Source organism: Theropithecus gelada, chromosome 4 (genome assembly GCF_003255815.1).
Source record: "Theropithecus gelada isolate Dixy chromosome 4, Tgel_1.0, whole genome shotgun sequence".
In the NCBI taxonomy this organism is placed as follows: domain Eukaryota; kingdom Metazoa; phylum Chordata; class Mammalia; order Primates; family Cercopithecidae; genus Theropithecus; species Theropithecus gelada.
In genome coordinates, this window is record NC_037671.1 from 62,737,039 (window position 1) to 62,757,246 (window position 20,208).

Below are 20,208 nucleotides of genomic sequence, written 5' to 3' on the forward strand. Positions count from 1 at the left end.
GCTTTCAGGCATTAAAAAGCTATCTAGGCTTATATAATATATTTTCTCTCCTAGAGCTGAGTGTAAAAGTCTCCAAGAAGTCTTGGTTCATTTTAGTGGAAAATGGTATTTGGAGATGACAATTTTGGCACTAGAGGTGTTCATTGATACTGAGTTGTTGTTTCTAAATCTTTTTAGCGGATATAGCTGGGAAAATTTTTTTAAAAAGAAAGATTTTTTTTTTTTGAGATGGAGTCTTGCTCTGTCGCCCAGGCTGGAGTGCAATGGTGCAATCTCGGGTCACTGCAGCCTCTTCCTCCCGGGTTCAAGTGATTCTCCCTCTTCAGCCTCCTGAATAGAAAGTTAAGTAATGTGTTCATACATTAATTCCAATTCATATTAAGGAGTAGAATGATTTTTACTTCTTTGATTTTATGCCTAGATCTCTTTCATGCTGAAAATTCTAGTTCCTAATGATTAATATTAATTGTTCATTTGGTTTATGTATATTTATCTGTTATATAAATATAATGCTATTTGTGTATTTTTATATATAGTTTTAAAATAACAATATCAATGTTACCACTAACATCAAGACTACAGGATGCAATAGAATATCTTTATGGTTCTTTTTGTTTTAGGCCATAATCCACTGTATAGTAAACATATTGTGTTTTAAGATCAATTGAATTAAATCTTTTCTGCTTGGTTATGCTACCAACTTGAAGTACAGTTGAATTTATTCATTTCCTTATTTTCCTTCAGTATTCAAAGAGTGGTCTTTTTCTTTTTTGATTTACCATGTGAAACATTTTACCTGGTTCCAAATAAAAACTAAAAACAAATTATAGTTAGAAAGTCTAGCTTTTATCCTTTTACTACTTCTTATTTTCTCCCTCACCCTATAGATAACCATTTATAAATTGTGTATGTGTAATCTTGCATTTTTTTCTTAGAAAAATATAAGCCTATTTGTATGTGTATCTATATTTATGTATTTATATCTGTTTATATCTATTATCCCCTTTTCTTACATGTTTCTTTACCCTGACTTTTTCACTTAATAAGTCCTGAGGATCACTCCATAGCAACATATAAAAGGTCTACATATATATATATATATATATATATGTATATATATGAAGTCCTCCATTACATAAACATTCCTTAGCTTTTTCAACCAGATACCTAGTGATGAACATTTGAGCAGTTTCCAGTCTTTGTTTTAACAAATAGAGAAATTAGGTTGCTCTAATACATAATAGTGTCTGCTTCTCTATAGCCTCACTACTAGATTAATCATATTTTTAGCTTTTTGCCAACCTCATAGGTGAGAAAAATTGTCTATCTAAAATTGGAATCTCTAGAAGACAGAGTTAAGGGCAATTCCAAGGAAGTAAGGAATACTCTTTCAAGGAAGTAACAGTGAGAGAGAAGCAAAGGGAGGAGGAAAAAAGGAGAACTAGTACAAGGTAATGAGTTACCAAGCTGGCTATAGCTTCACAAGAAACACAGCTGATTGCTTGGTAAGGAGAGAGTGTTTCTTGGAAGGTGGGATAGAGTAGTACAATTAATTTGTTTGCTATGCAGAGAGAAAAAGAATAACAGGAAGAGGCGGGTTGATAACAGTCATACATAGCTTGACAACAGATTAAAAATTTACATTTTGCTGCATTGGCAATGGAAAACCAGGAAACATTTTGAGCAGGAAAATGATTAAGAGCAAAGAGGATTTTAGGAAGATCTGGATTAAGGTTAGGAGTGTTTAGGGAACAGGTCACCAGTTGGAAAACAATTACATGTCCAGCTGAGGAGTAATAGAAGACTGAATTAAGCATTGTTGGACAAATATATAAAAGAAGACAGTCTGGGCAAAGGATGCTTAATTTGGGAACTTTGGCAGACCTTAGAGAACCTATTATTGGGTTCTAGGGGTTTGTAAACCTCTAAAATGATAAGCACATTTTTGTGTTCCAAGTATGTTCAGTTTTTAGGGGAAAGGGTTTTTAGCTTTAACCTAATGCTCAAAGGCAGTTCTAAGACAAAAAATAATTAGGAAATCCTGAATCAATGAGATTTTGTGATCACTAATAGATTTATGTTGTAAATAAGCCTCATTTATGAACTTAATATTAATCCTTGGTGCATTTTACATTTTTACAACCACATTCTTCTAACTCCTATTGTACTTATTGTCTGAGCCACTCATTTTAACATCTAACTTGTTTTTGTAACTTTGTTTTCCCTACACTGCTTTTCTTTTTGTTTTAGATGGAGTTTCCCTCTTGTCGTCCAGGCGGGAGTACAGTGTTGAGACCTCAGTTCTCTGCACTCTCTGCCTCCCAGGTTCAAGTGATTCTCCTGCCTTAGCCCCCCAAGTAGCTGGGATTATAGGCACCCACCACCATACTGGCTAATTTTTGTATTTTTAGTAGAGATGGGGTTTTGCCATGTCAGCCAGGCTGGTCCCGAACTCCTGACCTCAGGTGATCCACGCATCTCGGCCTCCCAAAGTGCTGGAATTACAGGTGTGAGCCATGGTGCCAGGGCTACACTGTGTTTTCCTTAAAATGACACATCTGTATATTGTCCTCAGTCACAGGTTACTGTACAACATGGTGACTATGGTTAGTAGCAACGTCTTGTATTTTGAAAATTGCTGAGAGTAGATTTTAAATATTCTAATCAGAAAAAATTATAAATATGTGGGGTAATGCATATGTTAATTAGCTCATTTGAGCCATTCCATGATGTATACATATTTTGAAACATCATGTTCTACATGATAAATATATCCAATTTTTATTTGTCAATTAAGAAAATAAAGGAAAAAAGTACAACTTAAATAAAATAAAACTTGCTTAAAAACACCTATTAAGCTAGACATGGTGGAAGAGATTGGCAAAAATGTAAAATAATATCTTTCTTCTCATTAAACATTTTTGGTTTGGAATCAGCCATTTCATTAAAGCATTTTATTTATGTCAAAAAAAAAAAAAAAAAAAAAAAGACACCAAGCACATACACACATAGGACTAAGAACTAAACCCAATTTTTTTTTTTTTTTTTTTTTTTTTACTTAAAACTTTCGTTTTGATGTAACCTTTTTTCTTTTTTATCCTTGGCTACTAAGAACAGAAATAGTTTTCCATTTATTTGTTGTATCAGAACTCATCCCAGGAGCATAAAGGCCTGAAATGAACTCTGCCTTATGATACTCACATTTGAGAAATTCCATTAGAACACAGATGGATCTGTGTGTGGTGATGAACTCAGAGCAGGAGAGAAGGGTTTTCATCACTTTACCAGGGCCCTGAACATACTGGAAAACTTATTGGGCCCCACCTCACTCCTTGCTTGGAATAAGACTTTCCCTTATGTACCCAAACAATGCCTCCCAACCCAGCTAAGAGGAAGGGAGCCAACGGGAGCATTTTGAGTTGTTTTAAATTTATAACATTAAACTGTTCATTGTTAAGACACTTTGATCAGCTTCGAGGTTTTGCTTTTACAATTGATTCTAAGCACCATAAAATTGGTGCTTCTGTGTTGGTACTTGCCTCTTGAGCATTTAAGAAATATTTCATAAGGTGTGTTAGTTATTTTTCAGGAAAAGATGAAACTTTAGCTTTGAGCTGTCTATAAGGTTACCTAGAAATTCAATTTAATATTACCCTGCTTCAGTTGAAAAATAAAGTTTAGAGCCATATAAAATTAAGAATCTGTAACTAGGACAAGGACAGAAATAAACTTATTAAACACTTTTGAAAAGTATATTACAAGGCACAATATTTTCATTCTTTAAAGGAGGTATTCTTATACTGAGATTAGAAAAGGATTGTTTAAAACTATCAAAAGGAATAAAATTCTTTAAACTGCTGCTGCCACTGGATCTGAATGTCTATGAATGGGAGACTTAATATTTTTGAACAGTTTATTGTGTAATTTACTTACCATAAAATTCACCTGTTTTAAGTTCGGGGATCTGTAAATTTAATGTTATTAAATGTTGGTCACAAGAGCTACTTCTGGCTCTGCAGTAAATCTTTATAGTTAGTAATTATTTTGTAATTAAGTCAATAAGAGGATCCCAAAACTGGTCACAATTTTGATAAGAAAAATTTTTAGAATCCTGTAAGGAAATTTGTCAGATGTATCATTCCCCCTGTACATTATCGCTTAAGTCTATTTGTTATTCAAATTTAGGCCCTCATGTTTGAGATACTGTTTTCCACCCACACAGCAATCTATGAAATTCCCAGGATATGTGTTATGAAGAAAGGTATTTTCAATTTGGAGAATATACAAAGTGCCAACTGAAGACAATTTCAACGTCATTTTAAAAAATTAAGGTGAACAGGTTACAATCAGTAAATGGCTACTTAACACTTTTGTTACCTCATTAAAATTATTTGCTGCTCTTACGTTCATTTCTTGCTATTTAGATTCTGGAGAGAATCTTGACCCAGGAAATGGAAGATCTGATTTTGAGTCCTGCTGTACTACTCACAGGGTGCTCATACATCCTCTCGAATTACTCACAGTCTCTGGGGCTTATTTTCCCTGTATAAAATTGGAATTAGGATACTGGCCTTGAGTAATTTAGAGGGTTTTAGTGAGGAGCAATGGAAATAATATATAAAAAATGCTTTGTTACCCACAAAGTTCTGTGCAATTGTAAGGTATTATGTTTAATATCGGAACTCAATAGAATTTCTATATTAATCAAAATAATCTGCAAATGGTTCTAAGTACCTATCTATACTTGGTACTATATATTCCAAGATACATATATATGGTTCTTAGGTTCAAACTGTTAGGCTGTTTGGTCCACATGGAATAACGTAGGGTGGGGATGGATTCCCCACCTTCACTTTCAACTTCATATGCTTTCCTACTGCTACTTTCTAGATCCCTGTTTATTATCACGTCAAAAAATAACAAAAATACTTGGTAGTAACACCTGAAGAATGACTACAACTCTTTAGATAAAGTGAAGTAAACGTGTACTCCTAATTAAATTTAGTTGTAGAGCAAATTAGAATGCATACTTTGTAAAGCAAGCTAAAGGTTTCATTAAAAATTGTAGAGAAGGAATGATAAAATTATAATGGTAAAGCTAATGCCAAAAATTATTGCTCTGTAATGGTAAGGCATCCCAAGCCTTAGATTTTGTCCTCAGTAATTCCATGGGCTGAGTCAAACTATACATTTTTTTTTCCCAAAAAATTTTACTGTGACTATCAGTTACTTGAGCTTTGCTTTTGATCATTTTCTAGCGAGGAGGTGGAAGGAATTTGTTTAGGGTGAATAAGAGATTCACTCATGTCTTTTAAAACCACACTTTCTTCATGGTAGACTCTGTCCTTCAGGAGAAACTCTGACACTCCACTTTCCCAGCTGCTTTTCAGGGAGCCAGTGTTCCTGGTGAAGTGCATTACATCTTCTCATGCATCCTGTAGGGAGCATTTTGACAAATCTCTCTTTAGCTGTCTTATACATGTATGAGACATAAGACATTTATGAGTAGCTAGAGTGTAAGAAATTGAATAACAGAGTGCTTACTTCCACTTTCTTTAGCATATTCCCAGAACCCCTCATATACTACTTTTGCATAGATGAGATGCTCAGCAAAAGGAGTAATTAATATAAAAACATTCTCCTTTCTTTTTTCCTTCTCACTCAATGGGTCCATGTTGGCTTCATACTAAAGTAGTTCAGAAGTCAAATTGTGTAGCTTTACTATTGCCCTTTATAAAGCGGCTCAAACCTACATATGAAAGCAAATCCTAATGTGTAAGCCTTTGTGTGGTTAACATTTCTGTCTACTCTCTCAATAGTATGGATTTAAGTGATATTTTTCATGGTGCCTGGAATGAGATGTAGTGATTCATTGTCATTGTTTAACAGAACTAAGATGGCATAAATGCTGTGCTGATCCTATTTGTAGTTGCCTTCACCTGTCCTCCCATCATGTAACAAGTCTACATAAGAACATTTTAAATACGTGCATCTGTTTGTGTTCCTAGTTTGTACAAGTGGAATGCCAGTTAGAGTGGAGTACCAGTTAGAGCACAAACAACCTGCTACTTTCATTCCTAATAACGTTATACTTACTAAACACTAGTTCCACTCTCTATGCATGTCCCACCGTTGCCACATTTCATTAAACTGCAGGGAGAAGCATGACACTGGCCAACACTGCGTCCAGCATTTGGGTGGCCTTCGGGATTTCCCAGTCCTCTGAAATGGCCATCCTTCTCAGTGCGAACTTGAAGAGTGAAAATACAACCTTGAAGAAATGCAAAAACGCTTCATGTTAACAAACAGAATAAATAGATAAAACAAGAAGAAGGTTATTTTTCATTTTTAAAGTAAAAGTTTTTCAAAATAAAGTAATACATGTAAATTTTAAAAGAAATATAAGAATACAGAAATGCACAGAGAAAAATATTTTTTAAAGTCATTCATGATATCACCTCACAGCAGACAACTATTAACATTTTGGGGTGTATGTGTGTGTGTGTGGTATTTTTTCTATGCTTAGTCGTATTTTCTTTTAAACAAAAATGCAATCTGCACTAAGCTGTAGAAAATATAATATTATACCAAAAAGTTGAATATCATAAATAACATTAACATTTTTCTTGTAGCATTAACTATTTTTAAGTGATGGCATATTTCCTTATATCAAAATATATTTAATAAACCTATAATTATTATACCATCAACTCATTTATACTTTTTGCTATTAGAAATAAAGTTGTAATGAATATCTTATATGTATATCTTTGTCCAGTTTAAAATTATTTTCTAGTACATATTTCTAGAAGGAGAATTACTAGGGGAAAAGATACAGATGCTTTGAAGTATGCCTAAGTGTCCGCCCCATAGATATTTTTCACAACTGGACTCAGGAGACTGGGATTGCCCCTTCTTCACAGGCACTACCATGCATGGGATGACCATTCCATTTCATTTTTACATGCAATAGCTAATAAAATACTATTTTCCTGTTTCTAGTTGGGTATCAAAAATCTTTTAACAAATGTATTGGTCATTCATAATTATATTATAATTTATATTTATAGTATATAAAGAGAGTCTCCTTATATAATGAGGACATTAGCTATTTGTGATATTTGGTACATAAACTTTCTCCAGTTTAATATTTACCACCCAATTTTGCTATTTTTCTCTTTTTTCTTTCAGAGATTTTGCCTTTGTACACATCTTTAGAAAGAACTTTTCCGCCGGGCGCGATGGCTCACACCTGTAATCCCAGCACTTTGGGAGGCTGAGGCAGGCGGATCAGGAGGTCAGGAGATTGAGACCACCCTGGCTAACACGGTGAAACCCCATTTCTATTAAAAATACAAACAATTAGCCGGGCGTGGTGGCGGGCGCCTATAGTCCCAGCTACTCGGGCTGCTCAGGCAGGGGAATGGCGTGAAGCCCAGAGGAGGAGCTTGCAGTGAGCCGAGATAGCGCCACTGCACTCCAGCCTGGGCAACACAGCGAGACTCTATTTCAAAATAAAACAAAAAAGAAATAACTTTTCTACCCCACGATTAGATAACTACATATAAATAAAACGGGCAGTTCAGTGAAGAATTTGAAATGAAAGTGTTTGAAATCCTGAAATGTATTGTAATTTACTCATCTCCTTTACCAGTTACTTAGAGTTTATTTGCAAAGTTCTTTCAAATAAATAGGAACATCAACTAGAAATAAGGTCTTTAAAATGATAAAAGAAAGACAAGACTGAATTTTATTTTCAAAACATTTTTTGGGGGGGCATAAAAGGCTTTATTTTTTGTCGTTGTTATACTTAAGTTCTAGGGTACATGTGCACAACGTGCAGGTTTGTTACATATGTATACATGTGCCATGTTGATGTGCTGCACCCATTAACTCGTCGTTTACATTAGGTATTCCTCCTGATGCTATCCCTTCCCCCTCCCCCAACGCCATGACAGGTCCCAGTGTGTGATGTTCCCCACCCTGTGTCCAAGTGTTCTCATTGTTCAATTCCCACCTATGAGTGAGAACATGCAGTCTCTGGTTTTCTGTCCTTACAATAGTATGCTCAGAATGATGGTTTCCAGCTTCATCCATGTCCCTACAAAGACATGAACTCATTCATTTTTATGGCTGCATAGTATTCCATGGTGTATATGTGCCACATTTTCTTAATCCAGTATATCATTGATGGACATTTGGATTGGTTCCAAGCTTTGCTATTGTGAATAGTGCCACAATAAACATACGTGTGCATGTGTCTTTATAGCAGCATAATTTATAATCCTTTGGGTATATACCCAGTAATGGGATGGCTAGGTCAAATGGTATTTCTAGTTCTAGATCCTTGAGGAATCGTCACACTGTCTTCCACAATGGTTGAACTAGTTTACAGTCCCACCAACAGTGTAAAAGTGTTCCTATTTCTCCACATCCTCTCCAGCACCTGTTGTTTCCTGACTTTTTAATGATCGCCATTCTAACTGGTGTGAGATGGTATCTCATTGTGGTTTTGATTTGCATTTCCCTGATGGCTAGTGATGGTGAGCATTTTTCATGTATCTGTTGGCTGCATAAATGTCTTCTTTTGAGAAGTGTCTGTTCATATCCTTTGACAACTCTTTGATGGGGTTGTTTGATTTTTTTCTTGTAAGTTTGTTTAAGTTCTTTGTAGAGTCTGGATATTAGCCCTTTGTCAGATGGGTAGATTGTAAAAATTTTCTCCCATTCTGTAGGTTGCCTGTTCACTCTGATGGTAGTTTCTTTTGCCATGCAGAAGCTCTTTAGTTGAATTAGATCCCATTTGTCTATTTTGGCTTTTGTTGCAATTACTTTTGGTGTTTTAGTCATGAAGTCTTTGCCCATGCCTATGTCCTGAATGTTATTGCCTAGGTTTTCTTGTAGGGTTTTTATGGTTTTAGGTCTAACATTTAAGTCTTTAATCCATCTTGAATTAATTTTTGTATAAGGTGTAAGCTTATACAAAAATTATCCAGTTTCAGCTTTCTACATGTGGCTAGCCAGTTTTTCCAGCACCATTTATTAAATAGGGAATCCTTTCCCCATTTCTTGTTTTTGTCAGATTTGTCAAAGATCAGATGGTTATAGATGTGTGCTATCATTTCCAAGGGCCCTATTCTGTTCATTGGTCTATATCTCTGTTTTGGTAACAGTACCATGCTGTCTTGGTTACTGTAGCCTTGTAGTATAGTTTGAAGTCAGGTAGCGTGATGCCTCCAGCTTTGTTCTTTTGGCTTAGGATTGTTTTGGCAATGTGGGCTCTTTTTTGTTCCATATGAACTTTAAAGTAGTTTTTTCCAATTCTGTGAAGAAAGTCATTGGTAATTTGATGGGGATGACATAGAATCTATAAATTACCTTGGGCAGTATGGTCATTTTCACGATATTGATTCTTCCTATCCATGAGCATGGAACGTTCTTCCATTTGATTGTGTCTTCTCTTATTTTCTTGATCAGTGGTTTGTAGTTCTCCTTGAAGAGGTCCTTCGCATCCCTTGTAAGTTGGATTCCTAGGTATTGTGTTCTCTTTGAAGCAATTGTGAATGGGAATTCACTCATGATTAGGCTCTGTTTGTGTGTTATTGGTGTATAGGAATGCTTGTGACTTTTGCACATTAATTTTGAATCTTGAGAGTTTGCAGAAGTTGCTTATCAGCTTAACGAGATTTTGGGCTGAGATGATGGGGTTTTCTAAATCATGTCATCTGCAAACAGGGACAATTTGACGTCCTCTTTTCCTAATTGAATACCCTTTATTTCTTTCTCCTGCCTGATTGCCCTGGCCAGAACTTCCAACACTATGTTGAATAGGAGTGGTGAGAGAGGGCATCCCTGTCTTGTGCCAGTTTTCAAAGGGAATGCTTCCAGTTTTTGCCCATTCAGTATGATATTGGCTGTGGGTTTGTCATAAATAGCTCTTATTATTTTGAGATACATCCCATCAATACCTAGTTTATTGAGAGTTTTTAGCATGAAGGGGTGTTGAATATTGTTGAAGGCCTTTTCTGCATCTATTGAGATAATCATGTGGTTTTTGTCTGTGGTTCTGTTTATATGATGGATTACATTTATTGGTTTGCATATGTTTAACCACCTTTGCATTCCAGGGATGAAGCTGACTTGATCACGGTGGATACGCTTTCTGATATGCTGCTGGATTCGGTTTGCCAGTATTTTATTGAGGATTTTTGCATCAATGTTCATCAGGGATATTGGTCTAAAATTCTTTTTGTTGTGTCTCTGCCAGGCTTTGGTATCAGAATGATGCTGGCCTCATAAAATGAGTCAGGGAGGATTCCCTCTTTTTCTATTGATTGGAATAGTTTCAGAAGGAATAGTACCAGCTCCTCTTTTTACCTATGGTAGAATTCGGCTGTGATTTCATCTGGTCCTGGACTTTTTTTGGTTGGTAGGCTATTAATTATTGCCTCAATTTCAGAGCCTGCTATTGGTCTATTCAGGGATTCAGCTTCTTCCTGGTTTAGTCTTGGGAGGGTTTTTGTGTCCAGGAATTTATCCATTTCTTCTAGATTTTCTAGTTTATTTGTGGAGAGGTGTTTATAGTATTCTCTGATGGTAGTTTGTATTTCCATGGTGATATCCCCTTTAAAATTTTTATTGTGTCTATTTGATTCTTCTCTCTTTTCTTCTGTATTAGGCTTGCTAGTGGTCTATCCATTTTGTTGATCTTTTCAAAAAACCAGCTCCTGGATTCATTGATTTTTTGAAGGGGTTTTTGTGACTCTATCTCTTTCAGTTCTGCTCTGATCTTAGTTATTTCTTTTGCTAGCGTTTGAATGTGTTTGCTCTTGCTTCTCTAGTTCTTTTAATTGTGTTGTTAGGGTATCTATTTTAGATCTTTCCTGCTTTCTCTTGTGAGCATTTAGCGCTATAAATTTCTCTCTACACACTGCTTTAAATGTGTCAGAGAGATTCTGGAATGTTGTGTATTTGTTCTCATTGGTTTCAAAGAGCATCTTTATTTTTGCCTTCATTTCGTTACATACCCAGTAGTCATTCAGGAGCAGGCTGTTCAGTTTCTATGTAGTTGTGCGGTTTTGAGTGGGTTTCTTAATCCTGAGTTCTAATTTGATTGCGTGGTCTGAGAGACAGTTTGTTGTAATTTCTATTCTTTTACATTTGCTGAGGAGTGCTTTACTTCCAACCGTGTGGTCAATTTTGGAATAAGGGCGATGTGGTGCTGAGAAGAATGTACATTCTGTTGATTTGGGATAGAGAGCTCTGTAGAAGTCTGTTAGGTCCACTTGGTGCAGAGCTGAGTTCAAGTCCTTGATATCCTTGTTAACCTTCTGTCTCATTGATCTGTCTAATGTTGACAGAGGGGTGTTAAAGTCTCCCATTATTATTGTGTGGGAGTCTAAGTCTCTTTGTATGTCTCTAAGGACTTGCTTTATGAATCTGGGTGCTCCCGTATTGGGTGCATATATATTTAAGATAGTTAGCTCTTCTTGTTGAATTGATCCCTTTACTGCTTTGTTGGTTGAAAGTCTGTTTTTTTAAAGACTAGGATTGCAACCTCTGCTTTTTTGTTGTTTTCCATTTGTGTGGTAGATCTTCCTCCATCCCTTTATTTTGAGCCTATGTGTGTCTCTACAGATGAGATGGGTCTCCTGAATACAGCACACTGATGGGTCTTGACTCTATTCAATTTGCCAGTCTGTGTCTTTTAATTGGGGCATTTAGCCCATTTACATTTAAGGTTAATATTGTTATGTGTGAATTTGATCCTGTCATTATGATGTCAGCTGGTTATTTTGCCTGTTAGTTGATGCAGTTTCTTCATAGCATTGATGGTCTTTACAATTTGGCATATTTTTGCAGTGACTGGTACCGGTTGTTCCTTTCCATGTTTACTGCTTCCTTCAGGAGCTCTTGTAGGGCAGGCCTGGTGATGACAAAATTTCTCAGCATTTGATTGTCTGTAAAGGATTTTATTTCTCCATTGCTTATGAAGCTTAGTTTGGCTGGATATGAAATTCTGGGTTGAAAATTCTTTCCTTTAAGAATGTTGACTATGGGCCCCCACTGTCTTCTGGCTTGTAGAGTTTCTGCTGAGACGTCTGCTGTTAGTCTAATGGGCTTCCCTTTGCGGGTAACCCAACCTTTCTGACTGCCCTTAACATTTCTTCCTTCATTTCAACCTTGGCGAATCTGACAATTATGTGTTTTGGGGTTGCTCTTCTCGAGGAGTATCTTTGTGACGTATCTGTATTTCCTGAATTTGAATTTTGGCCTGCCTTGCTATGTTGGGGAAATTCTCCTGGAACATATCCTGGAGAGTGTTTTCCAGCTTGGTTCCATTCTCCCTGTCACTTTCAGGTACATAAAACAGATGTAGATTTGGTCTTTTCACATAGTCCCATATTTCTTGGAGGCTTTGTTCATTTCTTTTTAGTCTTTTTTGTCTAAACTTCTCTTCTTGCTTCATTTCATTCATTTGATCTTCAATCACTGATATCCTTTCTTCCACTTGATCGAATCAGCTACTGAAGCTTGTTCATGCATCACGTAGTTCTCGTGCCATGGTTTTCAGCTCCATCAGGTCATTTAAGGTCTTCTCTATGCTGTTTATTCTAGTTAGCCATTTGTCTAATCTTTTTTCAAGGTTTTTAGCTTCTTTGTGATGGGTTCGAACATTCTTCTTTAGCTCGGAGAAGTTTATTATTACCGATCTTCTGAAGCGTACTTCTGTCAACTCGTCAAAATCATTCTCTGTCCAGCTTTGTTCCGTTGCTGGCGAGGAGCTGCTCTCCTTTGGAGGAGAAGAGGCACTCTGATTTTTAGAATTTTCAGTTTTTCTGCTCTGGTTTCTCCCTATCTTTGTGGTTTTATCTACCTTTGGTCTTTGATGATGGTGACCTACAGATGGGGTTTTGGTATGGATGTTCTTTTTGTTGGTGTTGATGCTATTTCTTTCTGTTTGTTTTCCTTCTAACAGGACCCTCAGCTGCAAGTCTGTTGGAGTTTGCTGGAGGTCCACTCCAGACCCTGTTTGCCTGGGTATCACCAGTGGAGACTGCAGAACAGCAAATATTGCAGAACAGTAAATGTTGATGCCTGATCCTTCCTCTGGAAGCTTCATCTCAGAGGGGCACTCGGCTGTATGAGGTGTCAGTTCTCCCCTACTGGGAGGTCTCTCCCAGTTAGGCTGCTCGGTGGTCAGGGATCCACTTGAGGAGGTAGTCTGTCTATTCTCAGATCTCATACTCCCTGCTGGGAGAACCACTGCTCTCTTCAAAGCTGTCAGATAGAGATGTTTAAGTCTGCAGAAGTTTCTGCTGCCTTTGTTCAGCTCTGCCCTGCCCCAAGAGGTGGAGTCTACAGAGGCAGGCAGACTTCCTTGAGCTGCGGTGGGCTCCACCCAGTTCGAGCTTCCTGGCGGCTTTGTTTACCTAGTCAAGCCTTAGCAAGGCCGGGCGCGGTGGCTCAAGCCTGTAATCCCAGCACTTTGGGAGGCCAAGACGGGTGGATCACGAGGTCAGGAGATTGAGACCATCCTGGCTAACACGTTGAAACCCCGTCTCTACTAAAAAATACAAAAAACTAGCCGGGCGTGGTGGCGGGCACCTGTAGTCCCAACTACTCGGGAGGCTGAGGCAGGAGAATGGCGTGAACCCGGGAGGCGGAGCTTGCAGTGAGCTGAGATCCGGCCACTGCACTCCAGCCTGGGCGGCAGAGCGAGACTCCGTCTCAAAAAAAAAAATAATAAAATAAATNCCCCCCCCCCCCCCCCGGGGGGGGAGAGGGGGACCCCCCCTAAAAAAAAAAAAAAAAAAAAAAAAAAAAAAGCCTTAGCAATAGCGGATGCCCCTCCTCCAGCCTTGCTGCCACCTTGCTGTTCCATCTCAGACTGCTGTGCTAGCAGTGAGCAAGGATCCGTGGGTGTGGGACCCTCTGAGCCAGGCACCGGATATAATCTCCTGGTGTGCCATTTGCTAAGACCGCTGGAAAAGCGCAGTATTAGGGCAGAAGTGTCCCGAGTTTCTAGGTGCCATCTGTCACGGTGTCCCTTGACTAGGAAAGGGAATTCCCCGACCCCTTGCACTTCCCGGGTGAGGCGATGCCCTGCCCTGCTTCGACTCACACTCTGTGGGCTGCACCCACTGTTCAACAAGACCCAGTGAGATGAACATGGTACCTCAGTTGGAAATGCAGAAATCACCCATATTCTGCATTGCTCACACTAGGAGCTGCAGACTTGAGCTATTCCTATTCTGCCATTTTGGAATGATCTCTCAAAACGTTTTCAGAAACAAAAAGCATGAAGTAATTTCTCATGGTGGAAAAAAAAATGGGTTCAGTTATGGAAGGTAGAGAATGTACTTTCCAATTTAGTTTTCACTACATTTTTACTGACAAGCTCCATTCTCTGCATGCATCAATATTTTCTCCTTATGAGAGAGCAGTGATTGTTTTTCCTCAGGCTTAATCTTTGTTTTCCTCCAAGTACTGCCATTTACTATTACACGCACACATAGGCCATGACCAAAATACTGTACTGACTGAAGAAATGAATGAATGCTAGATGCTTTACAAATGAATAACCAACTAGCTCAGTTATCAAAGCATGACTTCCCATGCCTTTTACAGAGGGAAATGCACTTTGCAGAAAGCAAAAGTATAAGTAGATGACAGAGTCAGGTAAGTCTGAGTTCAGATATGATCTCTCCCACACAATGGCTACATGATGCAAAGTCTAACCGAAGCTAATCTTTTTACCATTAAAATGGGGACAAAAGTAGCTATTTCATGAGTTAGGAGGAATAAATAATATAAATAAACTATCTGTGCAATGCCTATAAATTAGTAGGTCCTGGGTTCCATGCCACCATTCCACCCTCTATCACACTGTCTCAGGTATCTTCTATTTCTATGTCATAAAATTGCAGATTTCTTCTTAGCAAAAATTATTGGATGCTAATACTGGATTTTTAATTTTTTTATAATCATACACAGGAATACTTTGTTAAATTACTATAACTTAATGTCTGGAAGTGTTCATTTTAAACTGTTTCTTTTTTATATGGGTAAATAAAATGCTTTTGTTATAACGAACTATTGAAATATGTTTTTCACTAAAAATGTGTCAATTTAGAGAAACATTTAGCCAATACAAATAGCGAAATGCATTTATTTTACAGAGAGATGCTTCATGTCAGTCAACATATCATGTTTTTTAAGCAATTGGAGTGATTAAACTGGAAGACATTTGTGGAATATATATTATTTTATTATTAATATAGTAGATAAAACATAATCTTCTTGGTGTAGTACCATGAGACAAACATTCAGTACATAATGCATATATCTTGTATGTGATATGGAGCCATGAGCCATGTGTATATTGAAAATTAGACTGATTAGATACCAAACAAGTAATAACTTTTTTTTTTTTTTTTAAACAGCAGAAGGTTTTTAAATTATTGCAGTAAACTAACTACATCTTCCCGTATGGGCTCCTGTTTGAAGAGTCTCATATGATTAAAAAAAGGAGAGAGAAAAAAATTGAACTCGCAAGAAACCAAAAGTACTGACAGTGTTGGCTATTTTTAGATGAGAATAACTCTCCTTTACAGGGTTGTTAGTGAATCTGAATCTATCTCATGTCCACTCTATTCAGTTGAGTAGTAAATATTTAATAACCTCCATATCAATAAGCACTAGTTGCTGTAACACTAGAAGCTTATTTCCTGTTCATGTAAAGTCCAAAGGGTGGTTAGGGTTGGCATCAAGGTGGGTTGGCAAACAGTACAGGACTATGCAGAGGATTTCCATAGGTAAGGCCTGGAAGTGGCAACTATTACACCTGCTGACATCTCACTGGCCAGAACTCAGGCACATGGTCATGCATAGCTGTAAGAGAGTCTGGGAAAGATCTGGTGGTAACAACATGTCACAAGCATGTACTGTGTGAAAGCACCATTCCAGGTGCTGGAGATCTGTTATCAGTCCATATCCTCTTTTCTTCCTTCCTTCATTCTATGCCCAGTCTGAGACCACCATTCATGAGCCTCACTCTGAGAACTCTGCAGCTTTGTAGCAGATGCAACTTTGGAAAGCAGAGAAGAGGAGAACTGCTCTTATTAAGGCAGATAAAACAGTAAGGCACAGTGTATTTGGAAGATGTAGATTATTTAAGGTGGTTAATACCTTTATGAGCATTAAAAGTCATAGAAAAAATAATGGTTCATTATAAGTCATTTTTTAGAACAAAAACAAATGGGCTTTATTATCAGTAAGGATTTGTATTTCAGATCACAAACTTTGGATTAGAGTTATTTATCAAGAGTTTATAGGAATCGGCTGTGTGCGGTGGCTCAAGCCTGCAATTCCAGCACTTTGGGAGGCCGGGGCAGGCGGGTGGCTTGAGCCCAGGATTTTGAGACCATCCTGGGCAACCTGGAAAAACCCTGTCTCTACTAAAAATACAAAAATTAGCTGGGTGTGATGATGCAGTTCTCAAGTTCATGGAGAGTAGGCCAGACCTGGTTGAATGGCTGAGAACACCATAAAAACAGACCTTTGACCAAGTACCCTGAGACTAGGATCTACTGAAAAGCTATTTTCGCCAAATGAATTGTTATAACAATTTAAAGCATGTCTTTATTTTATAACTCTACTTCAAGATAAATCAGCTTTGTAAGGATATGTTAGCTGGGTTTGGTGGCTCAGCTACATGGGAGGCTAAGATGGGAGGATTAATTGAGCCCTGGAGATGGAGGTTGCAGTGAGCTGAGATGGCACCACTGTACTCCAGCCTTGATGACAGAGTGAGACTCTGTCTAAAAAAAAAAAAAAGAAAAGTAAAATAAAGAGTTTATAAAAATGTTAAAGCCTAGATCAGATAATATTTTATTGCATGATTTAATTGTAATTCTAAGGACAAATGTGATATCTTTACTCTAATTATTAAATTCAGAAAATTCCACTTGCTTTGCATCATTATGACTAATTAATGTGGTGGCTTCCACATCATTCTCAGCAAACTAACACAGGAACAGAAAATAAAACACCTCATGTTCTCGCTCATAAGTGGGAATTGAACAATGAGAACACATGGACACAGGGAGGGGAACATCACACACCAGGGCCTGTTGAGGGGTGGGGGGAAAGGGCGGGGAGAGCCTTAGGACAAATACCTAATGCATGCAGGGCTTAAAACCTAGATGACAGGTTGATGAGTGTAGCAAACCACCATGACACATGTATACCTGTGTAACAAACCTGCACGTTCTGTACTTATATCCTAGAACTTAAAGTAAAAAAAAAAAGAGAGAGTGAGACAATTTAAAAAATACATGGTGGCTTCCAAATCTGGGAGGCTTGTTAAAATGCAAATTTTTAGAACCCACTGTAAAGATTTCAATTCAATAGTTCTTGGGTAGGCTTCAGAAATCTGTATTTTTAAGAAGTTATCTTATATTATTCTTCAGAACCAGTAGAGATCAGCTTTGGGAACCATGGCTTTATGGTACAGTTGCAATTTGGTTGTCATAGTAGAATGGTAACAATATGGTGTGATTTATAATAAATAGTAAATGCTAGTTTAGAGTGGAGGGAAGGCAGACATTAAGAGAGGATCCAAGAGATGAGTGATAAAATTAGGGGATCTCAAGGTCCTGAATTTTCTATAAGACTGTGGCATAAGTGGCAATTCCTAAGAAGACTCGCCCAAGATTCCCATTCTCACTAAGGACTGTGGCAGTTGACATACTTCCAGGAGTGTGCAATCTTAGTGTTTCTGTCAGAGAAGGGGCCAGCTATGTGTGTGCTGATCTCAGGCTCATTGGCACACTTAAGGAGAAAATGACAGGTCTTGATGAAAACCTCTTTTTATTCTCATCCTTAAGATACAAAGAAAAGTTCCTAATAGAATGGAGAAAACAACATCAAAGGAAACCAGGAAGCATTAGACTTCAACAAATGTGCAAATATTGAAACCTATGATAGCAGGATAGAGTAATGAGTTAACATTTATTTAGTCCTTATTGAATGCTGGTTTCTGGGCTAAGCACTTAACACAATTATTTTACTTACTTGATCAATCCATAAAAACTCTATGGAGTAGGTATTTCTATTTTGCAGAGGAGAAAATGGAGGTGCAGAGAATCTAAATAACAGGCTAAAAGTTATGTAGCTAATAGGTGACAGTGTCTGCATCTGAAGACAAGCTGATTACAGAGTCTGTGCTGTTAACCTCTGTTTGTGTTGCAGAGAAAGGGGAGCAAGCACGTGACTGGAGCTGTGCCTCTCCCACGTTTAGCACCATCATCAGTGCTAACACATAGGACTTGCTCTAAGCCAGGCACTAATCTGTGTTCTCTCTCCATTAACTCACTCTCAGAACTACATAGCAAGAGAAGTGCTGTTATTATCTCATTTTACAGATAAGGCAGGGGGAGGTTAGGTGACCGGCCAGGTCATGAACCATATAGGTGGCAGAGGTTTGGCATGTATCTTGCAAGTTGGGTTCTAGAAGCCACACTCTTATCTTTGATGCTATACTAGCCTCTCATACAGAAGAATTATCCATTTCAAAGTACTTATATAAGGATTGTGTCTATTAATAAAAGACAACAGGTTTTGATTACCACCCTTCAGTGTCTCTGCTTCATTTAGTGGAAGATATACTTCTTTCACATTCATAGCTTTACCCATCCCTTTCATTGAATATAATGTTTTAAAAAACTCATTGATTTGTTATGCCTTTACAATCCTTTTCATACTGTTTCCTGCTGTGAAAAAAATCATTGAACTCTCTATTACAGTTAGTGGATTAATATGCTCTAAACTATTCTTTAAGGCACCCTTCTGAGAATCAGCACTGATTACAAGTTCAAAGAAAAAGTTTCTTTGAGAGCCTTGACAAAATAATTTTATTAGAACCTGACCTTGTATTATGCTGGATTAGCTGTGTTGCTTTTATATGTTTCAAGTACATGGCCTCCTGCATTTGTGTTTAGGCAGAAGTCAGTCAAGGTTGGGAAAAGAATGCAATGAAGTACGTAGATAACTCAAATGCCTGAAATGGTGCTTGATGACAGCTCCTGTCTCTCAGGGATCCTTATCTCTGACCCTTCACTTTTCATGGAGAGTACGCTGGACCTGGTTGAGTGGCTGAGGACACCATAAGAACAGACCTTTGAACAAATACCCTGGGACCAGGATCTACCAAAAAGTCTATTTTCACCAAATAAATTATAACAATTCAAAGCATGTCTTTATTTTAGAATGCTATTACAGTATGAATCAGCTTTATAAGGAAGATCCAAGCCTGTATTCCTATTTGAACACAGGAAGACAGACTGTGGCAATAAGACAGACTGTGACTCACCCAAACACAATGTTCCCCTTAATCCCCTTGGCTGGCTCTGGCCTCTGTGGGCTACCCCTTGGTGGTATGGATGGGTTAACTGCTGTCTCTCTCTTGCCTTTTAAACTCCAAAGTTAGATGGAGTTTCAATTTTTACTGTGACTCTTTGAAGTCTACCCTGCTCAGCCTATTTTAAAAAGCACCCTGTATAAACAATTACCCATAATCCTGGTTGCTTAAAATCATGCTCTCGATTTCCATTTTTCCACTGAACTTATCACATTATACGACTAGATAATTAATTAATTACATTTAGTGTTCCTCTCTCCAACTAGAATAAGTGCAGAAATCTTTTATTTGTTCATTAAAACATTCTAAACATCTAATACATATGCAGTAAGTGGTCAATAAACAGTAAATGAGGCCAGGCACGGTGGCTCATGCCTGTAATCCCAGCACTTTGGAGGCCCAGGCAGGTGGATCACCTGAGGTCGGGAGTTTGAGACCAGCTTGATTAACATGAGAAACCCCGTCTTCTGAAAATACAAAATTAGCTGGGCATGGTGGTGCATGCCTGTAATCCCAGCTACCTGGGAGGCTGAGGCAGGAAAATCGCTTGAACCCAGGAGGCGGAGGTCGTGGTGAGCCAAGATTGCATCATTGAACTCCAGCCTGGGCAACAAGAGCGAAACTCCTCTCAAAAAAAAAAGTAGTAAATGAATGTTTCTGATTAAAATCAAACTTTGTTCAAGTCTGAAAGCAAACTATGTAGCTGGTTTGGGAAATAGAAGTATACTCTTTAAAATATTTTTTCCCTCAACATTTGAAATAAGTAGGTATAGTATAAAAAATGT

General features: G+C 37.8%; 1 protein-coding gene across 1 annotated transcript in view; it reads right to left on the reverse strand.

The window, feature by feature from the left end:
• EYS (eyes shut homolog (Drosophila)) overlaps positions 1-20,208 on the reverse strand; it is a 2,114,515-nt gene that overhangs the window by 56,192 nt on the left and 2,038,115 nt on the right. The window contains exon 39 of the mRNA XM_025382342.1: positions 6,097-6,271. Coding sequence (XP_025238127.1) covers positions 6,097-6,271 — 175 coding nt within the window. The remainder of the gene's footprint in view (positions 1-6,096; positions 6,272-20,208) is intronic.